Genomic DNA, 27,774 nt, shown 5'->3' on the forward strand with positions numbered 1-27,774 from the left:
GGGGCGCAGAGCGCGAGGTAAACAAAGCGCCCGTCATGTTTTTACGGTGCGACCGAATCAGCGTCCGGCTGGAAAAACGGGGCCACAGTGGGCAGCGATACAGCCGATACCGGTGGGTTTAATGCGGTTATTATTGGATCATGCGTTGAAGAAGATTTTTTCCGTCCTTCTGTGTTGATGTTTTTTCTCCTGCTGTAGTATGGAGCTCAAAAGTTGCACCAGAAGGTTCTGCTTTTTTGGCCCATTTGGTTTGTATTCAGATGAAAGATAACAGAGCGGTAGCTGTGCATTAATAGCTGTAGGTTATTTGTGATATCAGACTGCATTCTGTAGGTGGTGTGTGCACAGCACTGTACTGTGGGATGCATGACTCTGGAGTTCAGTGCTCAAAAACATCTAAAGATCTCATCTCATTATCTGTAGCCGCTTTATCCTGTTCTACAGGGTCGCAGGCAAGCTGGAGCCTATCCCAGCTGACTACAGGCGAAAGGCGGGGTACACCCTGGACAAGTCGCCAGGTCATCACAGGGCTGACACATAGACACAGACAACCATTCACACTCACATTCACACCTACGGTCAATTTAGAGTCACCAGTTAACCTAACCTGCATGTCTTTGGACTGTGGGGGAAACCGGAGCACCCGGAGGAAACCCACGCGGACACGGGGAGAACATGCAAACTCCGCACAGAAAGGCCCTCGCCGGCCACGGGGCTCGAACCCGGACCTTCTTGCTGTGAGGCGACAGCACTAACCACTACACCACCATGCCATACATTCTCAAATTGAAGTTATCTCATCTCATTATCTGTAGCCGCTTTTTCCTGTTCTACAGGGTCGCAGGCAAGCTGGAGCCTATCCCAGCTGACTACGGGCGAAAGGCGGGGTACACCCTGGACAAGTCGCCAGGTCATCACAGGGCTGACACATAGACACAGACAACCATTCACACTCACATTCACACCTACGGTCAATTTAGAGTCGCCAGTTAACCTAACCTGCATGTCTTTGGACTGTGGGGGAAACCGGAGCACCCGGAGGAAACCCACGCGGACACGGGGAGAACATGCAGACTCCGCACAGAAAGGCCCTCGCCGGCCACAGGGCTCGAACCCGGACCTTCTTGCTGTGAGGCGACAGCGCTAACCACTACACCACCGTGCCGCCACATCTAAAGATATGTTTTATAAAAAAGATCTAAAAGCATGGGAGCTTATCTCTATCTTATAAACAACCATGACCCACATGTGCTTTTCTGTGGTATGTTTACTCTGATATATATATATTTGCTCTTCCATATACGGACATGTATCTTCTCTTTCTTTCTTTCTTTCTTTCTTTCTTTCTTTCTTTCTTTCTTTCTTTCTTTCCTCCCAGGTGATGTTCTTGCATATGTCCTAACCCCTGTGTCAGCGATGGAGGCGTCCAGGCTGCCCGCAGAGATGTGGCGCCTTATCCTGGCCTATCTACCCCTGGCTGACCTGGGCCGTTGTTGCCTGGTATGCCACGCATGGCGGGAACTCGTACTGAGCCTGGATAGCACCCGCTGGCGCCAGCTGTGTCTGGGCCTCCCAGAGTGGCGGCATCCAAATTGGCCACGCCGACCTCACCTGGCCCCACCGTCGTGGCGTGAAGCACTACGCCAGCAAGCCCTGGCCAGCCGCACGTGGACCCAGAATGGAGCTGAACTCCACTCGTCTACCTGCCTGCACCTGTTCCGGCGCAGGAAAGACAGGAAAGTGTGGCATGTTGGTTCCGTGCCTGGACATGGTTATGAGACGTTGAGAGGGGCACTGGCGACTGCTGGACCGTACGATCGGCTGCTGCTCCACCCGGGTATCTATGAGGAACAAGCAGAGGTGACTCTAAAAGTGCCGGTTGAGATCGTAGGGATGGGGAAGCTTGGTGATGTGGCTTTGCTGGTGAGCTTTGATCAGCAGTGCCTGACCGCCAGGCTGTGCAATTTGGTTTTGATGCCAGCCTGGTTTTCACCAGTGGTGTATAAGGTATGGAAATATATATACACACTTCAGTTATATACCAGGGAGAAAGGAAGTGTCATTTTTGTTTCCCAAAACTGTCTCGCATGCACAGAGTGAAATTGCCGATTGTGTTTTTGTTTAAAATGAAAGTACAAATATATAGCAAGTATTCAATACAATATTCCAATATGACATTTTAGGACTTAATAGGAATTCCAAAACAATAAAATCTTCATTGTGAAATATCTAACACTTTTTTTTTTTGTGTGTGTGTTTTGCATTCGCTAGACATCTTCAGGTCATGTCCAGTTGGACAACTGCAACTTCGAGGGCTGTCAGTTGCATGTCAGAGGACCAGGCACCTGCCAGGCTCGCTTCTGTTCGTTTGCCCAGGGTAGCTCTGCCCACTTTCTGGGTGTGGCCATCAGCCTAATGGACAGCTGTGAGTTTTCCGGTGGTGACTCTGCCTGTGTCACTATGGAAGGTCCACCAGTTTCTGAGCGCAACTGGGCTTGTAAACACCTTGCCGCTTTGGCCAAAATGTTAACCGTCTCAACCACGTCTACAAGCAGTCAGGATGCAAAAGACAACTCGGGTGGAGTCAGTCCCAGAGATTCTGCCATGGAGGACTGGTCTAAACAGGACATGGACTGGGAAACTGGCTGGATGAAATCAAAACCCCTTAATGGAGGTCTGCTTTCAGGCCAGGAGGGTATGATGATTGAGGATGACAGCATGGACACGTCAAGTGAATCTGGTGATGATGAAAAACTAGAGAATAGAAATGATGTTGGTTATACACTCTCTTACGAGCAACATGGTCTTGCACACCTCTCAGAGCCACGGAAGCCAGATTTTTCCATGTTTCCAGTGTTACTGAGCTTAAGTGCAGAGCTGCAGAGGGATGCGGAGGCACAGGAGCTGGCAAATTCAGTGCAAGGGTGCTTACTGCGCCACTGCCTGCTGCGTGATGGCAAAGGGGGCGTTCATTTATGTAACCATGCCCAGGCGAGACTGGAAGCCAACGTGTTCCGAGGACTCAACTATGCAGTGCGCTGCATCCAGTATGCCAAGGTAAGGCTTCGGGATCGGGGACATTGTACTTTCTGGTTTGTTGATAACATTTGTTTTTCTTGATGAGGGAGGAAAAAAAAAAGAGGCTGGTGAGGGAATGACCATTTATAGCTGCTGTTGCATTAGTGATAGCAGGACCTAGCCTGTTTCACAGACGTTCCACAATATTAACTGTATAAAAAGTTACTTTTGTTATACATCAGCACTTTCATCGAGGTTATTTAAAATTTTTTTCTTATAAATCCTTACCTAGTCGGGTTTTAGTCCTTACATAATCTCCTGTACATTTAACCTCTCGTTATATATAACAAAGACGTGCTTTAGCTGTAAACATCATAAGTACTCAAAGGTACAAAAAAAAAACAACTTGCAAGTGTCACAAAGGCAGATGCAAAAGTGCAATCCAGAGTTGGCTAATTTGGAAGTTACAGCATCAACAACTTGCGCAATTTTTTTTTTCTCTAGTTCTCTCACATCATGTCTGATGATAGAACTAAATGTTTCTACATCAGGTTACTCAGCATTTATTTAGGGTTATGCAGGCTTTTACAGTAATACTTGAGTCCAAGACTCCGACTCATTCCCTAATTTTAAGGACTCGTGACTTGACCTGGACTTTGAGCACTGATGACTCGGACTCATAAATTGGAAACGAGGACTCTGATTTTTTTTTTCTTTATTTTTTTGTAACATGCCATAATAATTTGGCATAAGATATTTACATCTACATTAATTTTTGTACTAATTTCATGCAAGAGTGTCACACCTGCGTGCCTTGGTGCGTGCATCAGATAGACTCTCAAGCACGCTCCGGACAGTGCACACACTAAACAAACCTTAAACAACTCGCATCTGCACAGATATTAAGGCCCAATCAGCGTGTCTAAATAAAAACTGTGAAAACGCACTTACTTTACGAAGTATTGATTTGCGTTGCTGACACATTACTGAACCTTATTTCCTTGTTTGGTTTCCTGATTTCGGGCGGCAGGGTGGTGTAGTGGTTAGCGCTGTCGCCTCACAGCAAGAAGGTCCGGGTTCGAGCCCCGTGGCCGGCGAGGGCCTTTCTGTGTGGAGTTTGCATGTTCTCCCCGTGTCCGCGTGGGTTTCCTCCGGGTGCTCCGGTTTCCCCCACAGTCCAAAGACATGCAGGTTAGGTTAACTGGTGACTCTAAATTGACCGTAGGTGTGAATGTGAGTGTGAATGGTTGTCTGTGTGTCAGCCCTGTGATGACCTGGCGACTTGTCCAGGGTGTACCCCGCCTTTCGCCCGTAGTCAGCTGGGATAGGCTCCAGCTTGCCTGCGACCCTGTAGAACAGGATAAAGTGGCTACAGATGATGAGATGAGATCTTCTGCACTTGCATCCGTCTCCCAATCATCTCTGACAGAATACTTTGCACTCCCTGACAAAGAGAAGCACATTCACCTGTTCATACGTCATGTTCAGGAACAAACTAATGTTAATGGCGCTAAAACAGCCACTGTCAAATGGTGCGGTTGGAGTCTTGTTCTCGGATCAGTAGTGGACTCGACTTGAATTTTTTTTTTTAATGACTTGGACTTGACTCAGACTTGAACACTGGGGACTCGAGGCTGGACTTGGACTTGAGGTTTAGTGACTCGACTACAACACTGGAGTTACAGTTGTGGTTATATGGATATGTTCAGCTATTTTGGGAAGTGTTTTTCTTCAACAAAATTCTCACAGTTCTTTCTGCTCAGGAATCCTGGCACTGTGTGGGAGCTGAATTCCTTTAGCATGCAGTAAATACCGTGGCATTTCTGTATATCCAGAAAAAGAGTGCCACAAAAACAACCTCTCAGGATCATTGTAAGGAAGTCAGTTTAAAACTTGCAGAATATCAATTTTATTTGGCACATTGTCTTATCTCTACCAACTTTATTTGAGGAGGGTATGTTTTTGCCTCCCTTGGTTTGTTTGTCTGTTCCCAACATAACTCGGAAAGTAGTGAACGGATTTAGATGAAATTTGGTGGAAAGATAAGTCATGGGCCAAGGAACAATTGATTAAATTTTGATGCAACTCCGGATAATCAATTGTTCCTTGGCCCATTGCTCATCTTTCCACCAAATTTCATCCAAATCTGTTCACTACTTTTTGAGTTATGTCAGGAAAAGTACAACAACAACAAAAAAAAATCCTGGATCCACATACAGTGGGGCAAAAAAGTATTTAGTCAGTCACCAATTGTGCAAGTTCTCCCATGTAAAAAGATGAGAGGCCTGTAATTTTCATCATAGGTATACCTCAACTATGAGAGACAAAATGAGAAAAAAAAATCCAGAAAATCATGTTGTCTGATTGTTAAAGAATTTATTTGCAAATTATGGTGGAAAATAAGTATTTGGTCAATAACAAAAGTTCATCTCAATACTTTGTTGTATACCCTTTGTTGGCAATGACAGAGGTCAAACGTTTTCTGTAAGTCTTCACAAGGTTTTCACACACTGTTGCTGGTATTTTGGCCCATTCCTCCATGCAGATCTCCTCTAGAGCAGTGATGTTTTGGGGCTGTCGCTGGGCAACACGGACTTTCAACTCCCTCCAAAGATTTTCTGTGGGGTTGAGATCTGGAGACTGGCTAGGCCACTCCAGGACCTTGAAATGCTTCTTACGAAGCCACTCCTTCGTTGCCTGGGTGGTGTGTTTGGGATCATTGTCATGCTGAAAGACCCAGCCATGTTTCATCTTCAACGCCCTTGCTGATGGAAGGAGGTTTTCACTCAAAATCTCACGATACATGGCCCCATTCATTCTTTCCTTTACACAGATCAGTCGTCCTGGTCCCTTTGCAGAAAAAACAGCCCCAAAGCATGATGTTTCCACCCCCATGCTTCACAGTAGGTATGGTGTTCTTTGGATGCAACTCAGCATTCTTTCTCCTCCAAACACGACAAGTTGAGTTTTTACCAAAAAGTTCTATTTTGGTTTCATCTGACCATATGACATTCTCCCAATCCTCTTCTGGATCATCCAAATGCTCTCTAGCAAACTTCAGACGGGCCTGGACATGTACTGGCTTAAGCAGGGGGACACGTCTGGCACTGCAGGATTTGAGTCCCTGGCGGCGTAGTGTGTTACTGATGGTAGCCTTTGTTACTTTGGTCCCAGCTCTCTGCAGGTCATTCACTAGGTCCCCCCGTGTGGTTCTGGGATTTTTGCTCACCGTTCTTGTGATCATTTTGACCCCACGGGGTGAGATCTTGCGTGGAGCCCCAGATCGAGGGAGATTATCAGTGGTCTTGTATGTCTTCCATTTTCTAATAATTGTTCCCACAGTTGATTTCTTCACACCAAGCTGCTTACCTATTGCAGATTCAGTCTTCCCAGCCTGGTGCAGGTCTACAATTTTGTTTCTGGTGTCCTTTGACAGCTCTTTGGTCTTGGCCATAGTGGAGTTTGGAGTGTGACTGTTTGAGGTTGTGGACAGGTGTCTTTTATACTGATAACGAGTTCAAACAGGTGCCATTAATACAGGTAACGAGTGGAGGACAGAGGATCCTCTTAAAGAAGTTGTTACAGGTCTGTGAGGGCCAGAAATCTTGCTTGTTTGTAGGTGACCAAATACTTATTTTACCGAGGAATTTACCAATTAATTCATTAAAAATCCTACAATGTGATTTCCTGGATTCTTTCCCCCCATTCTGTCTCTCATAGTTGAAGTGTACCTATGATGAAAATTACAGGCCTCTCTCATCTTTTTAAGTGGGAGAACTTGCACAAATGGTGGCTGACTAAATACTTTTTTGCCCCACTGTACATATCCGGATTTGCATCAAAATTTATGTATCTGGATCCAGGATGTGGTGGGTTTGTTTGTTTTTTTTGTTTTTGGGTGGGTGGGGTTACTTTTCCTGACATAACTCAAAGTAGTGAACGGATTTGGATGAAATTTGGTGGAAAGATGAGCCACAGGCCAAGGAATAATTGATTCTCTTTTGATGCAAATCCGGGTTTGTATGTGGATCCAGGATTCTTTTATGGACATTCTAATATGTCGCTTGGTGGGGGTATGCACTCTACTGAGTGCCCTTCTAGTTAAGATTGCTTTCTTGTCAGTTCCACACTGACTAGCCAACATGTTGAGCTGTACCAGAATGCGATCGTGTGTGGAAACGCATTTCAAATTTCAGTCAAGATTCAACATAATAAAATGAAATTAATATCACAAGATATTTTTGAGTCTGTCTTTGCAGTACATGCCTAATAGAAGCCTCCTGGTGATCTTGTAGCACACAATACTGATATTGAAGGAAGAAAGTCTGGCTGCTCCTGCTCTACATGTTACCTATCATTCAAACAATCAGTTAAGGCAACTGCATCTTGGGAAGTTGAAGAATGTTTACTGGGGATCTCTCTTCCTGTGCTTAGATGGTGATGTTGCGCAATGAAGTGAGTGGGTGCCGAGCATCTGGTGTTTTCTTGCGACTCTCTGCTCAAGGCCTGATCGCTGAAAACAATATCCACTCAAACGGTGAAGCAGGATTAGATATCCGTAAAGGAGCCAATCCCATCATTCTGGTAACTATTAACTTCCCACCAAGTTGACTGAGCTAATAACATTCCTGCCCAGAGGACTTTCAGTACCAGTCAAAAGTTTGAACACACCTTCTAATTCAATGTGGTTTTTATTTATTTATTTATTTATTTAAAGGCACTTCATATCTTAAAGTAACGATGGACTGTCATTTATCTTGAATTATTTGAGTGGTTCTTGACATCATAATTTGTTTGATCTCAAATGCATTAAGAAGGCAAGAAACTAGTCCACTAATTAAATTGACAAAGCACAAATTAGAAATTGATAACACAATGGATATTTGATATTATTTATACTATGTTGTCCCAAAGTACAGTGTCTTACAGAAGTATTCATCCCCCTTGATGTTTTGTTGCATTACAAGCTGGAATTAAAATGGATTTTTGGGGGGTTAGCACCATTTGATTTACACAACATGCCGACCACTTGAAAGGTGAAAATTGTTTTATTGCAACACAAACAGTAATTAAGATGGGGGGAAAAAAACCCAGAAATCTGGAGTGTGCATAGGTATTCACATCCCCTTTCGTATGAAACCCCTAAATAAGAGCTGGTCCAACCGATTCACTTCATAAGTCATATAATTAGCTGATTAAGATCCACCTGTGTGCAATTAGTGTCACATGATCTGTCACATGATGTCTGTATAAATCAACCTGTTCTGGAAGGACCCTGACTCTGCAACACTGCTAAGCAAGCAACATGGAAACCAAGGAGCCTCCAAACAGGTCAGAGACAAAGTTGTGGAGAAGTATAGATCAAGGTTGGGTTATAAAAAATATCCCAAACTCTGAATATCCCAGGGAGCACCATTAAATCCATTATAACAAAATGGAAAGAATATGGCACCACTACAAACCTGACAAGAGAAGGCCGCCCACCAAAACTCACAGACCGGGCAAGGAGGGCATTAATCAGAGATTCAACAAAGACACCAAAGATAACACTGAAGGAGCTGCAAAGATCCACAGTGGAGATGGGAGTATCTGTCCATAGGACCACTTTAAGTCGTACGCTCCACAGAGTGGGGCTTTATGGAAGAGTGGCCAGAAAAAAAGCCATTACTTAAGAAAACACATTTGGAGTTTGCCCAACAGCATGTGGCAGACTCCCCAAACACATGGAAGAAGATTCTCTGGTCAAATGAGACTAAAATTGATCTTTTTGCCCATCATGGGAAACACCATGTGTGGTGCAAACCCAACACCCTGAGAACACCATCCCTACAATGAAGCATGGTGGTGGCAGCATCATGCTGTGGGGATATTTTTCATCTGCAGGGACAGGAAAGCTGGTCAGGACTGAAGGAAAGATGGATGGCACTAAATACAGGGCAATTCTGGAGGAAAACCTGTTTGAGTCAGCCAGAGGTTTGAGACTGGGACGAAGGTTCAGCAGGACAATGACCCGAAACATACTGCTAAAGCTACACTGGAGTGGTTTAAAAGGAAACATTTAAATGTCTTGGAATGGCCTAATCAAAGCCCAGACCTCAATCCAATTGAGTATCTGTGGCATAACTTGAAGATTGCTGTAGACCAACGCAACCCAACTAACTTGAAGGAGTTGGAGCAGTTTTGCGTTGAGGAATGGGCAAAAGGGGGTGAATACTTATGCACACTCCAGATTTCTGTTTTTTTGTTTTTTCATTTTAATTGTTTGTATCACTATAAAAAAAAAACACTGTGCACTTTTAAAGTGGTCGGCATGTTGTGTAAATCAAATGGTGCTAACCCCCCAAAAATCCATTTTAACTCCAGCTTGTAGTGCAACAAAACCAGACAAACACAAAGGGGGATGAATACTTTTCTAAGACACTGTATATTTACCCTTCATTGCAGCAGGTACAACACAGCTTTAATAGTATGAGGACCTTTAAGTCTCTTGCATGCATTTTTAATCCTGCTTTTCTGCCTCTTTTCATGGGTGCAGTGTAACAGAATTCACAGTGGCCTGCGTTCCGGGATTGTCGTCCTGGGCAACGGGAAAGGTTCCATCCGTAGCAACAAGATCTACGGCAACAAAGAGGCCGGAGTCTACATTCTTTTCAACGGAAATCCTGTGGTCAGGTAGCCAAGAGAGTGTGTCTGTGTGTGTGTGTTGCATAAGCCTGTGTGTTATGTTCATGTGATTTAGATACATAGACAAGCTTTTCATGTTGTTCCTTAAACCAGAGCGCTGTTGAATGGTCGAATCTGATTGGTCAGAAGGTGGTGATAAATTTTGTGTAACATCAGATCTGGCAGCAGCACCGCTGCAAAGTATGTCCTGTATTAATGCGCTTGCTCTGTAATGGTTCTAAAGTAACAGTTTGTATGACAGACGTGCCACATAAACGGATTGAAACCTCACCCAGCCTGGACATGGGAAGGATTGATGGCTCTTTCTTGATTCTGTGAGGGGTCCCAGGTTTAATTCCTGGACGAACCCCAACTGTTATAACCTGGCTCTTGGTTATGGTAAAGGGGGAGGAGAACACGGTGATTTTACCAAGAAAAATTTATTAAACCTCAATAAAATAAGAAGGAAACACAAGAAAATGTCAACTACTCTGTCACAGAGGGGTTGTTGCTGTTGCCGGACTGAATGAATGCAGGCCTGATTTATAGACGGGGATTAACCGGGCCCAGGTGATTCCCCATCGACAAGCTCAACCCACCAACACCAGCCCTGTGTCCGAAATCACTCACTATATAGTGAGTTCGCCGTTTTGTAGTGCTGTCCGAATGTATAGTGAGAATTATTACACCCTATATAGCGGACTCCTAGTATCCCACAATGCATCATGAAAAGTAGTGTACAATCGATGGTCCCTAACCAGGCAGTATATACCAGAGGTGGGGACTTGGACTCGAGTCGACTCGAGTCACTGTTTTCATGACTTGTGACTTGACTTGACAAAACATGAAAATACTTAAGACTTGACTTGGAAGTTTAAGACTCGGGACTTGACTTGACTTGACTTGACACACGATGACTTGAGTGTTATTTCCATCGTGTTTTTATTGTGAAAATAAAATGTAATATGCACATACTTGAGTAATTTTGATTGCACTGCCGTTGTGTTGTCACCGCCCTGTCCATCAGGCACGCTCTCTGCGTGGGCTATATACCGGCACGCCCCATGCCACGATGTGTTCACAGATTTCACATCATGTCAGCCATCCCAAGAGTAATCACTTTCGGCTTCAAGGGCTACTGCCTAGAAGGTGAACGGCGCAGTGCAAGATTTGCAACGTGACGATTTCTGACAGCCAGACCACGACCTCCAATTTCATCCGGCATTTGAAGATCCATTCTGCCCAGTGAGTTTATTAATGTGTTGTTATTTGGTGATAGCAGCTAAACTCCTCGTTAGCCAATGTTAGCCACGAGAGTGAGCAGTAGGAGGATTTTAGCCGTTGCAGATGTAGCTAGGGATTCAGTTTATTATTGTGAAATTCTTATGTGAATGCTGGTAAGCAATGTAGTTACGTCGAGTTTAATGATATTGTATATCAGTAGTAGTAAGTTGATTGTGCACTTTGCAGTCGTGATGCTGAATAACATGAGCAGCTTCCTACCCTGTTGTTCTGTTTCAGGGTTAAGCTAATGGTCAGCTTGTGAACATGTACACGTTCATGAGCAGTACAAATTCGTGTAAGTGTGTTCGTGTACATTAGCCAGACTGTCCATAGGGCATAGAGGCAGGGGAGTTTATCATAGCCGTTTGAAATAGCAGTGCAGCAACCTGCACATTTTTTTCGTCACACTACCCGATCAAAAAAGAAAAGAAAACTCCGTCCCACTGCCTATCATGCACTATTGAAAAAAGCGCCACGATTTGGATTCCCCGGCATGCCACTCGCTGTTTGAATACAGGCTAGCAGCGATACTAAACTCTGCAAAATAGGCTGACTGTGCGCGGGAGTCTCGGTTCCCGCTGTAACACAGTGTTACGAAAATAAATTGTGCAGTCATCCAAACCATGAATTTACATTTAGTATATCAGGCTACCAGGCCGCCAAAACAATGGTTTGAATGACTACAGTTTAGAGAGCACAACTCTGTAACTGAACAGGTGCATTGGATATTTCCCAGTGGGGTAATTGTTCAAGGAAAGATGAATCCCGCGCGCTGTCCTTTCCGTATTGTTCCCGAAACGTTGCACTTGTGGTAAGGAGGACAGTGCGTTAGCCACGACCGAAACGTTGTGAGCAAAGTTCCTGTGGAAAGGAATGCGCGGGATGCATATTTCATTTAACATTTATTTTCGTAACAATCTATTATAGCAGGAACCAAGACTCCCGCGCCAAAGTCGTTCTATCTGTCCCCGCTCCGCACAGGCTGAGGCAGCCTCGGAGAGGGAGAGAGCGCTTTTGCACACGCCTCTGTAGTTTGTCATATGGGGTAAGATGATGTCACTTTTGCACGGGCGAACAGGTCTTCTTTTTGAGACCTAAATTATGTCTGACACATTTCTCTATCCTTTGGGTTTTTTTTTTTTTACTGGCGCAAACATGCATCAAAGTCACTTCAGGTTTCTCCACGTGTATCTTATTAATAATAATCATCTCATTTGACGTGATTAGAGATTGGAGGAGCTCATGCCCCTGTTAACCCAAGGTGTCGTCCTACCCTCTTTTAACTACGCACATAACAGAATGCCAGTTCTCTGCATGAGTAGGCTACCATAATGGGGTGTTTTTTTTCATTAATTTTTGCATTTACTATTTATATGTATTTATTTATATATTGTTTAGTTTTATTTTATTGTGAAAAATGAGACAGACAGCTCCCTGAATTTTTCATCTTCCTTTGCTGTTCTTAAACTTCAGGGTGTACAATTACATTAAACATAGTGTGTATGGCATTAGACACGGTGTTCGACTTCGGCCCCAAAATTTCATTTCGGTGCATCCCTAATAATTAATTAGATGGCCTGTTACTGGATCAAGTAAAGGTGTTAGTAGCGGCTGCTGTTATTCCCATCACTGATCAGAAATAAATAAAATATAAAAATTAATGAATGTGCCAGGGATGTTTACTGACATTTACTTATGTATTGCCTTTTCAGTGTATTAAATTCATATTCTGCTGCTAAAATTACGCCAATACGCCTAAGGTGACTTGACTTATTATAGGACTTGACTTGACATAGCCTGTGACTTGACTTGACTTGACTTGCCCAAGACAAAAAAGACTTGGGACTTACTTGGGACTTGAAGGTTAAGACTTGAGACTTACTTGAGACTTGCACATGTGTGACTTGGTCCCATCTCTGGTATATACCATCATGCATTGCGGTCGCGCTGAAAGAAAAATGGCAGACGACGACAGAGAGGAGCACCCGGTGTTTGGGGTGAATGGACGGAGGAAGAAACGCATTATAAACAGACATTCAAGTACAATTAAAAATAGTAAGACAATAGAGCAAGGAATTGACCAAAAGCCTCAAATTTGTTTAATAAAGTGCAGCGGTAAAGAAGAAAGTATTCAGCCTTGATTTAAAAGAACTGAAAGATGCAGGCAGCAGACACAAAGTACTTTGTATTTCTTAAAGGGGAACTGAAGTCATTTTTAAACTTGATTTATTTCTTAATTAACGAGTTATTCAGTTACGTTTTTGGTTTTAGTAACCTTATATCGTGACTCGTATTGGCAACTAATTGCAGTTAAATATTATACTTATCAGCCTATACGTTGAATTTAGTTCGTTTGGTCCATGGCAGGCGTCGCTTATCCATGCGATCTTCGCGAGACTTCGAAACGTGAAGTGTCAGCTGGGTGTCGGTGCAAATGAAATATTGCACAAAAACGAGTTTAAATGACGATTACTGCCTACTTTTTTTCAAACTTTCCTGATTTGCTATCAAAACAAACACAACTTCCGGCTTGATTACGTCAGCATTCGAAACAGGGCGTGTGAGTCTTTTGACAACGTTGGTCACTTTCCCTGTGTCTGAAAGACGCCATTTTGTAGTGCTGTCCGAAACCTTAGTGAGGATTGTTTACACCCTATATAGTGCACTCAAAGTATCCCACAATGCATCACGAAAAGTAGTGTACAACGATGGTCACTAACCAAAGCAGTATATCCCATCATGCATTGTGGTCACGCTGAAAGAAATCAAATTAAAAGTCTCAAATGTGATTTAATAAAAGGCAGCGGCAAAGCAGAAAGTATTCTGCCTTGATTTAAAAGAATTTGTATTGATTAATGTGGGAAATGCACTCAGTATAATATGGATTTATCACAAAAACACATGCATGTCTCTCATCCCATTCTCATTATCTCTAGCCGCTTTATCCTGTTCTACAGGGTCGCAGGCAAGCTGGAGCCTATCCCAGCTGACTACAGGCGAAAGGCGGGGTACACCCTGGACAAGTCGCCAGGTCATCACAGGGCTGACACATAGACACAGACAACCATTCACACTCACATTCACACCTACGCTCAATTTAGAGTCACCAGTTAACCTAACCTGCTTGTCTTTGGACTGTGGGGGAAACCGGAGCACCCGGAAGAAACCCACGCGGACACGGGGAGAACATGCAAACTCCATACAGAAAGGCCCTCGCCGGCCACGGGGCTCAAACCCGGACCTTCTTGCTGTGAGGCGACGGCGCTAACCACTACACCACCGTGCCGCCCTCCAACTAAAGATCATTAAGGATAATAATAACAATCTACAGAGATTCCTTTTAAAGTATTAAATTTGTCCTCTCTGACTGTTTTCTATTCTCTACAACTCGCCTAATTGCTATACAAACACCCTGTATTGCATGTGATGGCACAACAAGGCAAAAGGTGGCAGCACAGTTCCACACGTTATGTTTCAGAAGGTGGCGCTCAAAAGCGCTATGTATTACATGTTTCTAATCAAATGTGACGTCTTCAAAACAATATGATTAACATCGCTGAACTTTCTCTTTTTTTCTCTCCTCCAGAATCCAATATTTTTATTGGTTTCCACAGAAGGATACACATCTCTAGCCTGGCTAACGTGACTTCAAAGCTCTCCGAGCATTTGGCCTGGCCAAGCTATTAAGCTATTCCGTTTCCCAGAGCCCGTGGTTGACCCGCCTCCCTGAAATGCCTCAGTTTGCTACTGGTCGAAGCCAGAAAAGGCTGTGACGAAGCTTAAACCAATCGCATCACTCTTTCCTCTGACGTATGTGACGCGACGGAAACTGCTTGAGTAACAGGAAGAAGATAAATACCTCCAGGGCTGCTCTTTGCTCCATTTTCATTGAGAACGTCCCGTTGAATGCTTTCAATACAGCATCTACCGCTGTGTTAAAGGCTTGCTGCTGCTCCATGTTCGTGATGTGAATGAAGCGCTTCCGGCATAGATTCTGTAAACAATCTATGGCTTCCGGTCGCAGTTCTACTACGTCACTGCCTTGAACACGCCTCTACCCAGGGCCGTTGGAGATGCTCAAAGTTGATTGGTTCCCGATTTTTCGGGAGCTTGGAAATGCTGTAGATAGCCTGCCTGGCCAGACTAAGCTTGGAACAGGCCCTCGTGTTGCGTCACGCTTAGGATGGGCGGGCCCAGGCTAACACATCTATTGATCGTGACTAGAACTACCCCCATCTCTCTCTGGCATTCTGGTTTGACTGAAACGATCGCGAAAAGGCCCACCAGGGGTCATGATCGTTCCCGACCTCTGGTATCGATTTCGGCCAGTGTCGACCAATAGAGAGCGAGCTAGACTCTAACATCACGGGGTGACACGTCATCGGCTTTTGTCCAAAATCCAACATGGCCGCGCCCAGCGGTTTCACCGTCAACATTCAGAAAAAAGCTCGCCGTGTCAAAAGTAATCAGTATCGTGCATATTCTGAAAATTCAGGGTTTTACCTGTAAAATACCTGAATTGTGAAGATGAATGTATTTTTATGTTGGTACATGGCGATCGAAAATTTGCAGTTTACCATGTTAACGGATAGCCGCTTCTCGCATGGCATTGCTAATGTCACTGCTGGGTTGAGAAATGGTCTACCAGCCAACAGCAGAGCTGTGGTCAGAAACTGACAGTGATGAAAAGTATTCGCTACAGTGTCAGTTGTACTGTACTGGATTGGATTCCACTTAATATCTATCCAATTGGGCGGGATGGTGGTGTAGTGACAAGGTTCATTTAGTTCTCCCTATATGTGTGGGGTTTCTCCAGGTGTTCTGGTTTCCTCTGATGGTCCAGAGACATGTGGATTAGGTCAACTGGCTACTCTAAATTGCCCATAGGTGTGAATGGGGGTGTGAACTGCTGTTCATCCCTGCGTCTTGCCCAACGTCAACTGGGATGGATGGATAAACTCTAATTAATAAGCATAAATGCAGACACAAATACACAAACGCTCATTTTCCACTTCTCTTTCTGTTAGTGGGAATCACATATTCCAAGGTCTTGCTGCTGGCATTGCTGTTAATGAGAACGGAAGAGGACTGATTACTGGTTTGTATGATCATTAATTAATTACGTCTGATTGATCATTGAAGCACATGAAGTTGCTGCCATTACCATGACCCACTTTGCCTACTAAAGCAATCCATCATGAGGTTTTAAGATGCCAGCGTGATGGGGTTTCTATCCAAATGTTTCCAAATTGGCAGAAAAAAAATGGACAATGTACTGTAATTGGAAGAAAAATCAAAATTTCAAGACCACCAACCAATTAGAGACGTAGCTAAAAGTGCACTACTGTAATGTTAATGCAGAGGTAATTTGCAAGTTACTTTATATTAACGTCATTTCCACTTACAGGCTCTGACAAAGCCTGTAAAGCCTCGGTCACAACCGGCCGTATGTGCTCCTACGGCCGGTCTACGTGCAAGAAACGCACGGAGGGCGCGCGTGAAACGCACGGAGGGCGCGCGTGTGACGTGCTGATTTTCGAGCCGTAGACTGGCCGCAGACCGGCCGCAGTGGTTCTTTGTCATGTCAAACAAACTCTACGGGCGCTTAGGTTTTTTTCAGGTTGCAAGACAAACTTATGGCCAACGTGCGTCTTTCTCCACGAACAAAAAAAACGCAGCGATTTGGGAAACGCCAAAAATCGCACGGCCAAAAAATCGTACGTCCGGTTGTGACCTAGGCTTAAGTCTCATTAAAAAGCTGCTTTCTAAACACTTTTACAGTCACGGGCCTGAGTGGCTGTTAGTTCTGTTCTATTATACAGTAGTGACCAAACATTCCTGTAACATTTCTGGACTGAAATTTCAGCAAGAGCAGACAATAGTGAGTAGCTTAGCAGCAAGGTAGCTAGCTGACTATTCTGATACCTTCTGAGGGAACTACTACATGGTCATGTGTTGTTGGAAAAAGGAGCGAGTTGAAACCACATTCCTTTGAAATGTAGTTAGTAAAAGTCCAAAGTATTTCATGAAAGAAAATCTCAAAGTACAGATACTTTAAAAACCAGACTTGAGTACAGTAACAAACTTGTAGTAATTGTACGTGTACCCAAGAGGTCAATGTTTTATTTGAAAAGTTTTCTGTTTTTAAGACGTTAAAGCGATCAAAAAACGTCAATTTTTTTTTTTTAGACTGGCAAACAAATTATTCGTGTAATCGTGCAAAATATCAGTCTATTACTCTTCAGAAACCTTTTATTTTTGTTCCGCGTCTTTCTCAGTTTTGTTTGACGTAATTTATTTTGGTTGCGATTCCAGCTTTCCCGTTTGCGCTCCCTGACTTTTTGCTTGCAGTTTTGGCACAAACTTCACGTGTGGGTGGGCTGTCCAGGAACGCATTCCCATTGGCTAACTTGTGTTTGACTGACAGCTACGCTTAGCGATTCCCCCGGAGGCTGTTGCGGCCATTTCCTACTCGGATTCTGGCGGACTGTTTGACGAGTGACTAGGGGTCGACCGATAATCGGCCTGGCCGATATATCGGGCTGATATTCTGCATTTTTAGGGTTATCGGTATCGGCCATAATTTCCACCGATATGCCGATAACATGCCTTTTTGCAGCCATTTCGTTCCTAGCGCGACTGTCACTGCACGTCCTTTCCTGCACTCGCCTCTCTGAGTTCAAGAACACGGTCCCGCCCACCACAACATCTGATTTGTTTGGCACAAGAGATATTGCCAATCGACACTTGTAGCTAAACGCTGTGAACTGTTTCAAGGCGGCCGTACGGGCACTCAGGCAGAAGCGGCACAAGGGATACAGCCAATCAACACGCGTAGCTAAACGCTGTGAACTGTTTCAAGGTGGCCGTATGGGCACTCGGGCAGAAGCAGATCCCACTTCAGGGTAAGGGCACGCTGCTTTTGCCGCAATAAGTCACAAACACACAAGTTGCAAAAGCACAACATCATTATATGTTTACATTCTTCATCTACTACTCGTTAAAATTGTCCATTTGCATCTGTGTAGCCAGGCAAACTTAGCTTACGGAAGGAAGCACTTGAATTAGCCTACAACCAACTAGTCTCGCTGAAACTACATGTAATGTTGTCCATAGTAAGCAGTCCCCAGCATAACGTAGGCTGCAGTCATTTTTAAATCCCCGTCTGGAAACGTTGTGAATGTGTCAGTAGTTCTACTCGAACAGTAGAATGACAGCCATACAGAGGGGTGGTCAAGGGAAGATGAAATAAAACATAGTGTTTGTGTTCTGTAGGCTAGCGCAAGCCTACTGGCTATTTGTTATGGTGATGAGTAAACTTCATGACATGACTCGTGCTCAAAAAGCGCATTGCACTTGTATATGTTGGGTAACTTTATAAAGCGCTATTTGAACACGCCAGGTGTGATATGGTGCTAGTAGGCTATGTAATACTGTAGGGAGTTTGTCAGGACGCTTGTTGTGGGCTCAGTAATGAATTGTCGTGGATGCACACTTGCTTGGATAAACGCTAATGAACGAAATACATCAATTAAACTCTTGACTTAAATGTTCTTATGCTACTTCACATTGCGCTGTAATGTACTCCACTAGTATTTATAATTCTTGTGCAAGTGATTCTCCTCGCTAGCGCTTCTGATTCGGAAAGCGATATACTCTTAAAGGAGCAGAGCCGTAGATGGTTACTTGTTAAGTTGTTACATAATAGGGAGTGATAGCCTACTTTGTTTGATTTTACTTTTTAAAAAATGCTGCAGGCAGCTCCCTACACTTGATTTGTTATTTAAAAACTACTTGAAGTTGGTAAGTCTTACTTGGTTCTTAGTGTAGAAGAATCCAGAGTGTATTTTCATTTATTTTCCACTGAAAATGGTGAGCTGTAATATAGTAGGGAGTGATTTATTTTTTTAGTGGTGAATATTTATTTTATTATTATTTTATTTCTCATTTTATTCTAACTAATGTTTGACTTTATTGTACAAATGCTGCTGGCATCTCCCTGCACAAAATTTCATGTTCAATTTTACAATTAAACATACATTTTATGGATATGAAGGTCTGTGTCAGTGTGTGCTATGTTTAATTTCATGTGAATTATAATGTTTACATTTATCGGTTGCACATATCGGTTATCGGCATCCCAATTCCATAATTATCGGTATCGGCCCTGAAAAAACCATATCAGTCGATCCCTACGAGTGACCGATCCATTGATGGTAAACAAGGATCAAGTGGACTTCAGTGGCGACTATGATATTGAATTAATTCAACAAAGTGTAAGTACGGGACAGATGTGTTGTATGTGTTGCAGTAGTACACATTATGCAGGTGTTTCATGGCAAGTCAAATGTTAGACTTCGCTCCACTACCCAATATAATAGCTGTCTTGCTAACGTTAAACACCTGCATAATGTGCACTACTGCAACACATACAACACATTTGTCCCGTACTTACACTTTGTTGAATTAATTCAATATCATAGTTGCCACTGAAGTCCACTCGATCCTTGTTTACCGTCAATGGATCGGTCACTCGTCAAACAGTCCGCCAAAATCTGAGTAGGGAATGGCTGAGCGTAGCTGTCAGTCAAACACAAGTTACCCAATGGGAATGCATTCCTGGACAGCCCACCCACACGTGAAGTTTGTGCCAAAACTGCAAGCAAAAAGTCAGGGAGCGCAAACGAGAAAGCTGGAATCGCAACCAAAATAAATTACGTCAAACAAAACTGAGAAAGACGCGGAACAAAAATAAAAGGTTTCTGAAGAGTAATAGACTGATATTTTGCACGATTACATGAATAATTTGTTTGCCAGTCTAAAAAAAATTGACTTTTTTAATATTTTGATTTGTCGTTTTTGTTTGATTATTTCAAAAGTATTGTATGAACATTTTGGCACAAAATTGATTCCATATATAACCGATCTCTTTCTTTGCCAATAGAGAATGTGATAAGACAGAATCAGTGGGGTGGCGCAGACATCCGTCGAGGAGGTGATCCAATCCTGCGCAATAACTTCATCTGTCATGGCTACTCTGACGGAGTGGTGGTCGGGGAGAGAGGAAGGGGTCTTATCGAGGGCAACCATATCTACGGTGAGAACTTGCTGGCTCAACCTTTCTAGAAGCCTCTGTGCAAAGTAGCGATGAGTTGCAATTTCGACGCCATCGATATTGTTACGTTTTAAAAACTATGCGGCAACATAAGCCATAGATCATAAATTGTGACGTGAACTTGAAGATATTTTTGTCAAAGTAGCTCTATTTTAAAATATTTTGACTAATCTATCTATTGTTATTATCCCCCGCTGGCCGCAAGGCCCAAAGGGGGATTATGTTGTAGCAATGTCCGTCTGTCCATCCATCCATCCATCTGTCCGTCCCGGGAAGGGTGCTCACCTTCTGAAGTCAACCCCTCTCACAATTTTTGGCGGAATTTCACGAAACTTGGCAGGATTCTTTGTTATATATTAGTACTATGCATATTATATTTTCGTTCAATTCGGTCACATTTTACCAGAGTTACAGCCCTTGATTTAACAAAATTATAATTTGACGATTTCATGTGAGTGTTTTTTCCTTCTGAAAACACTCCTCTCACAATTTCTGGACGAATTTCTCGAAGCTCGGCAAAAGGCCTTGTTATATGACGGTAATACGCAGATTGCGATTTAATTTCGTTTGCGAAACTTTTCCCAGAGTTTTGACCCTTGATTAAATAACTTTGACAATTTCATGAGGGTGCACATTCTTCTGAAATCAACTCCTCTCACAATTTGTGGAGGAATTTCACCAAACTTGGCAAAAGTCTTTGTTATATGACAGTTATACGCAGATTGAAATTTGGTTTAATTTGGGCAGATTTTACCAGAGTTATGCCCTTGATTATTAACAAACTTCAGCAATTTCATCAAGGTGTGCTTGTGTTCTGAAATCAACTTCTCTCACAATTTTTGAAGGAATTTCATGTAATTTAGTAAAAAGTTTTTATCCCCTGCTGGTCGAAAGGCCTGAAGAGGGATTATGTCTGTCCGTCCGTCCGTCCCGGGAAGGATGCTCAACTTCTGAAATCAACTCCTCTCACAATTTTTGGAGGAATTTCATGAAACTTGGCAGAATTCTATATGTCGGTAATACGCATATTGCAATTTCGTTCAATTCAGTTGCGTTTTACTAGAGTTATGGCATAGTTGCCAGCAGGCGATATTGTGCTCTCCGAGCACTCTTGTATGGTTATTCTGTTGTAATGGACCAGAACTAACCTTTTCTGTCTCCTAGGTAGTGACAAAGGAAAGATAATGAAATATTAATTACTTATTCGGATGCCGAACATCATATTAAAGTTGAGGGATAATGTACAGCGAGCCGGTCATTGTTGAGAAATAAACCCTGACAGCGTAATGCAGGACCTTGACCTAAAGGGGTTTATTTTGCGAGAATGACCGGCTCGATGTCCCACTTATTACACGGCTACTTACTAAAGAAATCAATAATTTGAGACAAAATATGGAATAAAAAATGTTATTGCTTCTGCTAATGATGATATGAACCACAAATAAGAGACCGTAGAATGCTGCAATTGACCAATCCGAATTGAGTATGTTAATGAGCTGTGTAGTAAAGCTAAGGGGGTCCAATCTGCCTACTCGCTGAGGCTAGCGGTCTTCCACAACTAGTTACCATAGGGCTTTGCCTGACTTCTTTGGTCCGCTCTTGTTGTTCACGAGTGGGTATGATTGGAGAACCATAGGCGTTTCGTCTGTGATAACTTATCCCTTCTACGTCTCGACTGATCCCCGACTCCTTGTAATCTTTTTCCGCAACAATGTCTTCCACTCGTATTAGCGAACGCTTTCTTGTAAAAGCTCGGTATTCAGTGAGGTGAGCATGCACGATGAAAGCTGGCCAACAGTGACTCGTTGGAGTTGTTATGGATTGTTCACTGATGCATTAGTATCTGTCAGTGCAAATTGAGCAGCTAACTGCCTTGCTAGCTAGATGGATGGAGGAAATGGAGTTGTTTGGCATGAAGATCTTAAACCTTTCAATTCTCTCATATTTGTTCTGGTAGGCAACAGGGGCTGTGGTGTGTGGGTGATGTTATCGAGTCTTCCCCAGCTGACTGGAAACTATATAACCCATAACCGCATGTATGGGCTGGCTGTGTTTTGCCGGAAGGACCCAGCATTTTCAGCAGGCAGCGAGCGAGGAGGAGAGGGGGAAAGAGGAGGCCAGGAGAACTTTCACGAAGAAGGCGAGCTGCTAGCATGGGAGAGCGACATGGACAGTGAGGACGAGCGATTCTCAACCCGCCGCCCAATCACTGTGGCTTTAGTAGAGAATAACTGCATAAGCCAAAACGGAGGTGAGAAACATTGCAAATGCCGTGTTGACTCTCTCAGTCTTAGCTTGATTTACACTTGCCGGCCACTTTAATAGGAACTTGTTCTTGATTCTAAGATCCCCGTTCTTGGCTGCAGGAGTGGAACCCAATGTGGCGTTCTGCTGTTGTATGCCGAGATGCTTTTCTGCTCAACACGGTTGTACAGAGTGATTATATGAGTTACTATATCCTTCCTGGCAGCTCGAACAAATCTGTCCATTTTCCTCCGACCTCGCTTATCAACAAGGAGTTTGTTTCCACCCACAGAACTGTCGCTCAGTCAACTCCAATGGTTTTTGTTTTTCGCACCATTCTGTGTCAACTCAAGAGACTGCTGTGTGCGAAAACCCCAGGAGATCAGCAGTTTCTGAAATACTCAAACTGGTCCATCTGGCTCAAGCCAACACCCATACCACAGTGAAAGAAAGTCACACTTTGAGATCACAATGTTTTCCCATTCTGATGTTTGAAGTGAACATTAACTGAAGCTCTTGATTTTGTATCTGCATGATTTTTATGCATCGTGCTGCTGTCAAGGGATTGGCTGATTTTAGATAACTGCATAAAACAGTACGTGGATGTATGGGTGTTCCTAATAAAGTGGCCAGTGTGTTTATATATGGAGGAGTCGTCATAGTCATACAGTGGTGCTTGAAAGTTTGTGAACCCTTTAGAATTTTCTATATTTCTGCATAAATATGACCTAAAACATCATCAGATTTTCACACAAGTCCTAAAAGTAGATAAAGAGAACCCAGTTAAACAAAGGAGACAAAAAAATTATACTTGGTCATTTATTTATTGAGGAAAATGATCCAATATTACATATCTGTGAGTGGCAAAAGTATGTGAACCTCGAGGATTAGCAGTTAATTTGAAGGTGAAATTAGAGTTAGGTGTTTCCAATCAATGGGATGACAATCAGGTGTGAGTGGGCACCCTGTTTTATTTAAAGAACAGGGATCTATCAAAGTCTGATCTTCACAACACGTTTGTGGAAGTGTATCATGGCATGAACAAAGGAGATTTCTGAGGACCTCAGAAAAGGCATTGCTGTTGCTCATCAGGCTGGAAAAGGTTACAGAACCATCTCTAAAGAGTTTGGACTCCACCAATCCACAGTCAGACAGATTGTGTACAAATGGAGGAAATTCAACACCATTGTTACCCTCCCCAGGAGTGGTCGACCAACAAAGATCACTCCAAGAGCAAGGCGTGTAATAGTCGGCAAGGTCACTAAGGACCCCAGGGTAACTTCTAAGCAACTGAAGGCCTCTCTCACATTGGCTAATGTTAATGTTCATGAGTCTACCATCAGGAGAACACTGAACAACAATGGTGTGCATGGCAGGGTTGCAAGGAGAAAGCCACTGCTCTCCAAAAAGAACACTGCTGCTCGTCTGCAGTTTGCTAAAGATCACGTGGACAAGCCAGAGGGCTATTGGAAAAATGTTTTGTGGACGGATGAGACCAAAATAGAACTTTTTGGTTTAAATGAGAAGCGTTATGTTTGGAGAAAGGAAAAGACTGCATTCCAGCATAAGAACCTTATCTCAACTGTGAAACATGGTGGTGGTAGTATCATGGTTTGGGCCTGTTTTGCTGCATCTGGGCCAGGACGGCTTGCCATCATTGATGGAACAATGAATTCTGAATTATACCAGCCAATTCTAAAGGAAAATGTCAGGACATCTGTCCATGAACTGAATCTCAAGAGAAGGTGGGTCATGCAGCAAAACAACGACCCTAAGCACACAAGTCATTCTACCAAAGAATGGTTAAAGAAGAATAAAGTTCATGTTTTGGAATGGCCAAGTTAAAGTCCTGACCTTAATCCAATTGAAATGTTGTGGAAGGACCTGAAGCGAGCAGTTCATGTGAGGAAACCCACCAACATCCCAGAGTTGAAGCTGTTCTGTACGGAGGAATGGGCTAAAATTCCTCCAAGCCGGTGTGCAGGACTGATCAACAGTTACCGGAAATGTTTACTTGCAGTTATTGCTGCACAAGGGGGTCACACCAGATACTGAAAGCAAAGGTTCACATACTTTTGCCACTCAGATATGGAATATTGGATCATTTTCCTCAATAAATAAATGACCAAGTATAATATTTTTGTCTCATTTGTTTAACTGGGTTCTCTTTATCTACTTTTAGGACTTGTGTGAAAATCTGATGATGTTTTAGGTCATATTTATGCAGAAATATAGAAAATTCTAAAGGGTTCACAAACTTTCAAGCACCACTGTAGGTCAAGGCATAACTCTGAAGGTGTTTGGTTACTCGTTCATGTTCAAGGACTTAAAAAGAGACCCAAGTTGCCAATGGAAACGTTCAACACGATGCTTCCACCACCATGCTTCACTCTCTAAAACAGTGTCTGTTTCTGCCAATGTGCCAACAAGTTCAATTTTGGTCTCGTTTGCTGTCCAACAAGTCTTTTTAACACGCAACAGGATTTCATACAGGGTCCAGGTTATAATTGTCCTATTAACATCTCCCATCTGAGCTATGGATCTTTCCAGAGTCTCTACAGAGTTCTTCCTGGCCTCTTGGTTGTTTCACTGACCAATATCCTCTATTCCCAGTCGCTGATCTTGTGTTGGTTGGTTATGAGTGGTTATTGTGGATGTTCTCAGTATATTAATTTCAAATTCTGTTAAATACTGTGTTTTTAAATTATGACCTGGGCTTTCCATTGGCTTATTGTTTCATGTCTGTTTTAACACAGCAGTGGGCGTGTATGTGAAAAGCAGTGAGGCACTAAATGTGGTGGGCAACATGGTGGCCAGCAACCGAGCAGCAGGCGTGGCCATCGTTCAGAGCGCACAGCTGACGCGACTTGTCAGCAACTGCGTCCATGGCAACGGCAGAGCCGGAATCACGGTAGACCGAGAATGCCGAGTGGAGCTCCGAGGAAACGGTATATACGCTAACAGTTACCATGGGGTGTGTTTCCGTGGTGATGGGCAGATCATGGAAAACGACGTGGCTGGGAACGGGGTGATCGGGATACGGCTGATAGAAAGCGCAGATGTGAAAGTAAGTTTGCTCTGAATAATAGACATCCGATTAGACATTGTAGTAATATACCAGAAACATTTTGTATCGTTCCGCCTTACGAATCACTGCTTGCACTAATACTACTAATAAACGGTACATTTTCACGTACCCCTGTTCACAAGGTTCTCAGGAATCGTGTGCAGTCTTTGCGTGGTTGTGCTATCTCTGTAAGAGAGAGAGTTCGAGGTGTGATCCAGGACAACCTGGTGTACCAGGGCTACCCCGACAACAATAAACCACACATATACACTGACCCGCTCAACCAAGAGTGTGTCGTGCTCAGCAACACTCTGCTCACACACAGGTAAGTGGTTATTTGTGGTTGGATAAAACTGAGCTGTTCTCCTCACCCCCCCCTTAATCGTCCATTCTCTTACTTCTCAGACCAAACACAAGCTGGGCTCTGGAAAACCCACCCCCTCGTCCTCTCGGCAGCAATCCGCCAAGCTCTGCCCCTTCGTCACGCCCTGCCCACCTTGCCATTAGCATGACGAGCAGAATCACCGCCACTGTAGAGAGTGGCTGCCATAACAACGGCAGCATCTTCTGTTGCATTCTGTGAGGAACTGAAGGCACTTTTTGCACCTTGCGTCCAATCAGGTGTTGGATTAAAGCACTTCGGGGCACTGTTCAAAAATAAAAGTTCTTCGATTTAATGTTTATCTTTGTAACTGACAACTTGGGGATGGGTGAAAATGTCGTGTGGTGTGTGTGTGGTGGCCTGGAAAATTCACTGGATGTAAAACCTTACCGGCCAAGCATAAGTTCCATACACGTCAAACATCACATCATAGTGAAATGGATGTTTAGTCTAACTCAGGGGTGTCAAACCTGATCCATAAAGGGCCGTGTGGCTGCAGGTTTTCATTCCAGCCATGCAGCAGCACCCTGATTTGGCTTATTCAATCAACTGACACACCCACCCTTTAATCAAGGGTGGGTGTGGCTGCAAGTATTTGACTGTGTGAAGACAGTTCAGTTGATTGAATGAGCCAAGTCAGGTGTGCTGCTGCATGGCTGGAATGAAAACCTGCAGCCACACGGCCCTTTATGGATCAGGTTTGACACCCCTGGTCTAACTGATTTTAGTTTGTAATCAGATACCAGTTGTACCGTACCATAATGGGCGTGAACGAACGACCCAGGCTACTAGCTGGATTGGAAAGATGCTCTTCTCTCACTATTGTGTTCTGGTCAGTTAGTCTCCAAGTTACATTCCAGATACAGCACATTTACTTCTCCAACATGTGGGGCAAAGGAGGAGTTTATAAGAGGATTGATGTCTCAGGATAAAGGATAAGAAACCAATTGACCACTAACCCAAAAACTAAAAGCATGTCAAACTCAATTTAAAAAAAAAAAAAGAGAATCCTGATGTAGGTTCATGATTTTTGTATCACCATGGATACGTGTATATAATTTCTAGATAGTCATAGGTTCATACTCTACTCTTATCCATATACCATAGAACCGGCGATGAGTTTCCCAATGAGAGCGAGTTAAAGTTACAGACTAATGCACAGCACGTGGTTTCTTCCCCTGATAGATTGAACCCAGGATGGTTTGTAAACACGTGAGGTGCACTGTGGGAATTCGAGTCCTCCTTGTTCCTGTGGCAGCTCTGCAGCCTGAGCGACTGACGAAACATTGGCGTAACAGGCTGCACCACAGCATGAGGTGATGTTATTCAGCCCCAGCATGGCCCTTTGAGGTTTATCCTGTTGTGCACATTTCAGAAAGCCTCCCCCCACCCCACCCCACCTCCTCTCGCAACCGCTCAGTAAATAAGTGGCAGGGCAGTTATGGCTCAGTGGTTAAGGTGTCTAAACTGTCTACCTGGATCGTGTCCTGTTTTTTGCCAAAATGTACAAAAGCCCTAGTAGTGACTATCTCTGTAATAAAAACTGTTTTTTTTTTTTTTTTTTTGCCTTAAGTAGTGCAATATGTTTTTCAAGTTTATTTGTATAGCGCTTTTAACAATAAACATTGTCCCAAAGCAGCTTTACAGAATTTAAACCACTTAAAACATGAGGTAATTTTATCCCTAATCTATCCCCAATGAGCAAGCCTGTGGCGACAGTGGCAAGGGAAAAACTCCCTCAGATGACATGAGGAAGAAACCTCATGAGGAACCAGACTCAAGGGGAACCCATCCTCATTTGGGCAACAACAAACATGACTATAATATTAACGGTTTTAACATGAAGTCAGTTTTGCTGATGTTATAACTCTTCATTGATGGAAACTTGAGTGCAAAACTGTTCATGACAACTGCAGTCCTAAAGTTAGCAAGTCAACTGTAGTCCTCAGCCATAAAAGCATTACTGTAAGAGTCCAGAGCGTCCTCCAGGCGTGACTTTCA

The 27,774-nt window shown here is 43.5% G+C and overlaps 1 protein-coding gene across 1 annotated transcript; it reads left to right on the forward strand.

The window, feature by feature from the left end:
* fbxo10 (F-box protein 10) lies at positions 1-26,068 on the forward strand. Its single transcript, XM_060916570.1, has 11 exons — positions 1-112; positions 1,379-2,007; positions 2,272-3,057; positions 7,453-7,602; positions 9,554-9,690; positions 15,993-16,063; positions 19,910-20,062; positions 22,038-22,331; positions 25,081-25,391; positions 25,535-25,716; positions 25,797-26,068. The coding sequence occupies exons 2-11, from the start codon at positions 1,417-1,419 to the stop codon at positions 25,972-25,974; spliced, it is 2,853 nt and encodes a 950-aa protein (XP_060772553.1). The 5' UTR covers positions 1-112; positions 1,379-1,416; the 3' UTR covers positions 25,975-26,068.
* Positions 26,069-27,774: the final 1,706 nt, after the last annotated feature.

Source organism: Neoarius graeffei, chromosome 3 (assembly GCF_027579695.1).
Source record: "Neoarius graeffei isolate fNeoGra1 chromosome 3, fNeoGra1.pri, whole genome shotgun sequence".
Taxonomy (NCBI): Eukaryota; Metazoa; Chordata; class Actinopteri; order Siluriformes; family Ariidae; genus Neoarius; species Neoarius graeffei.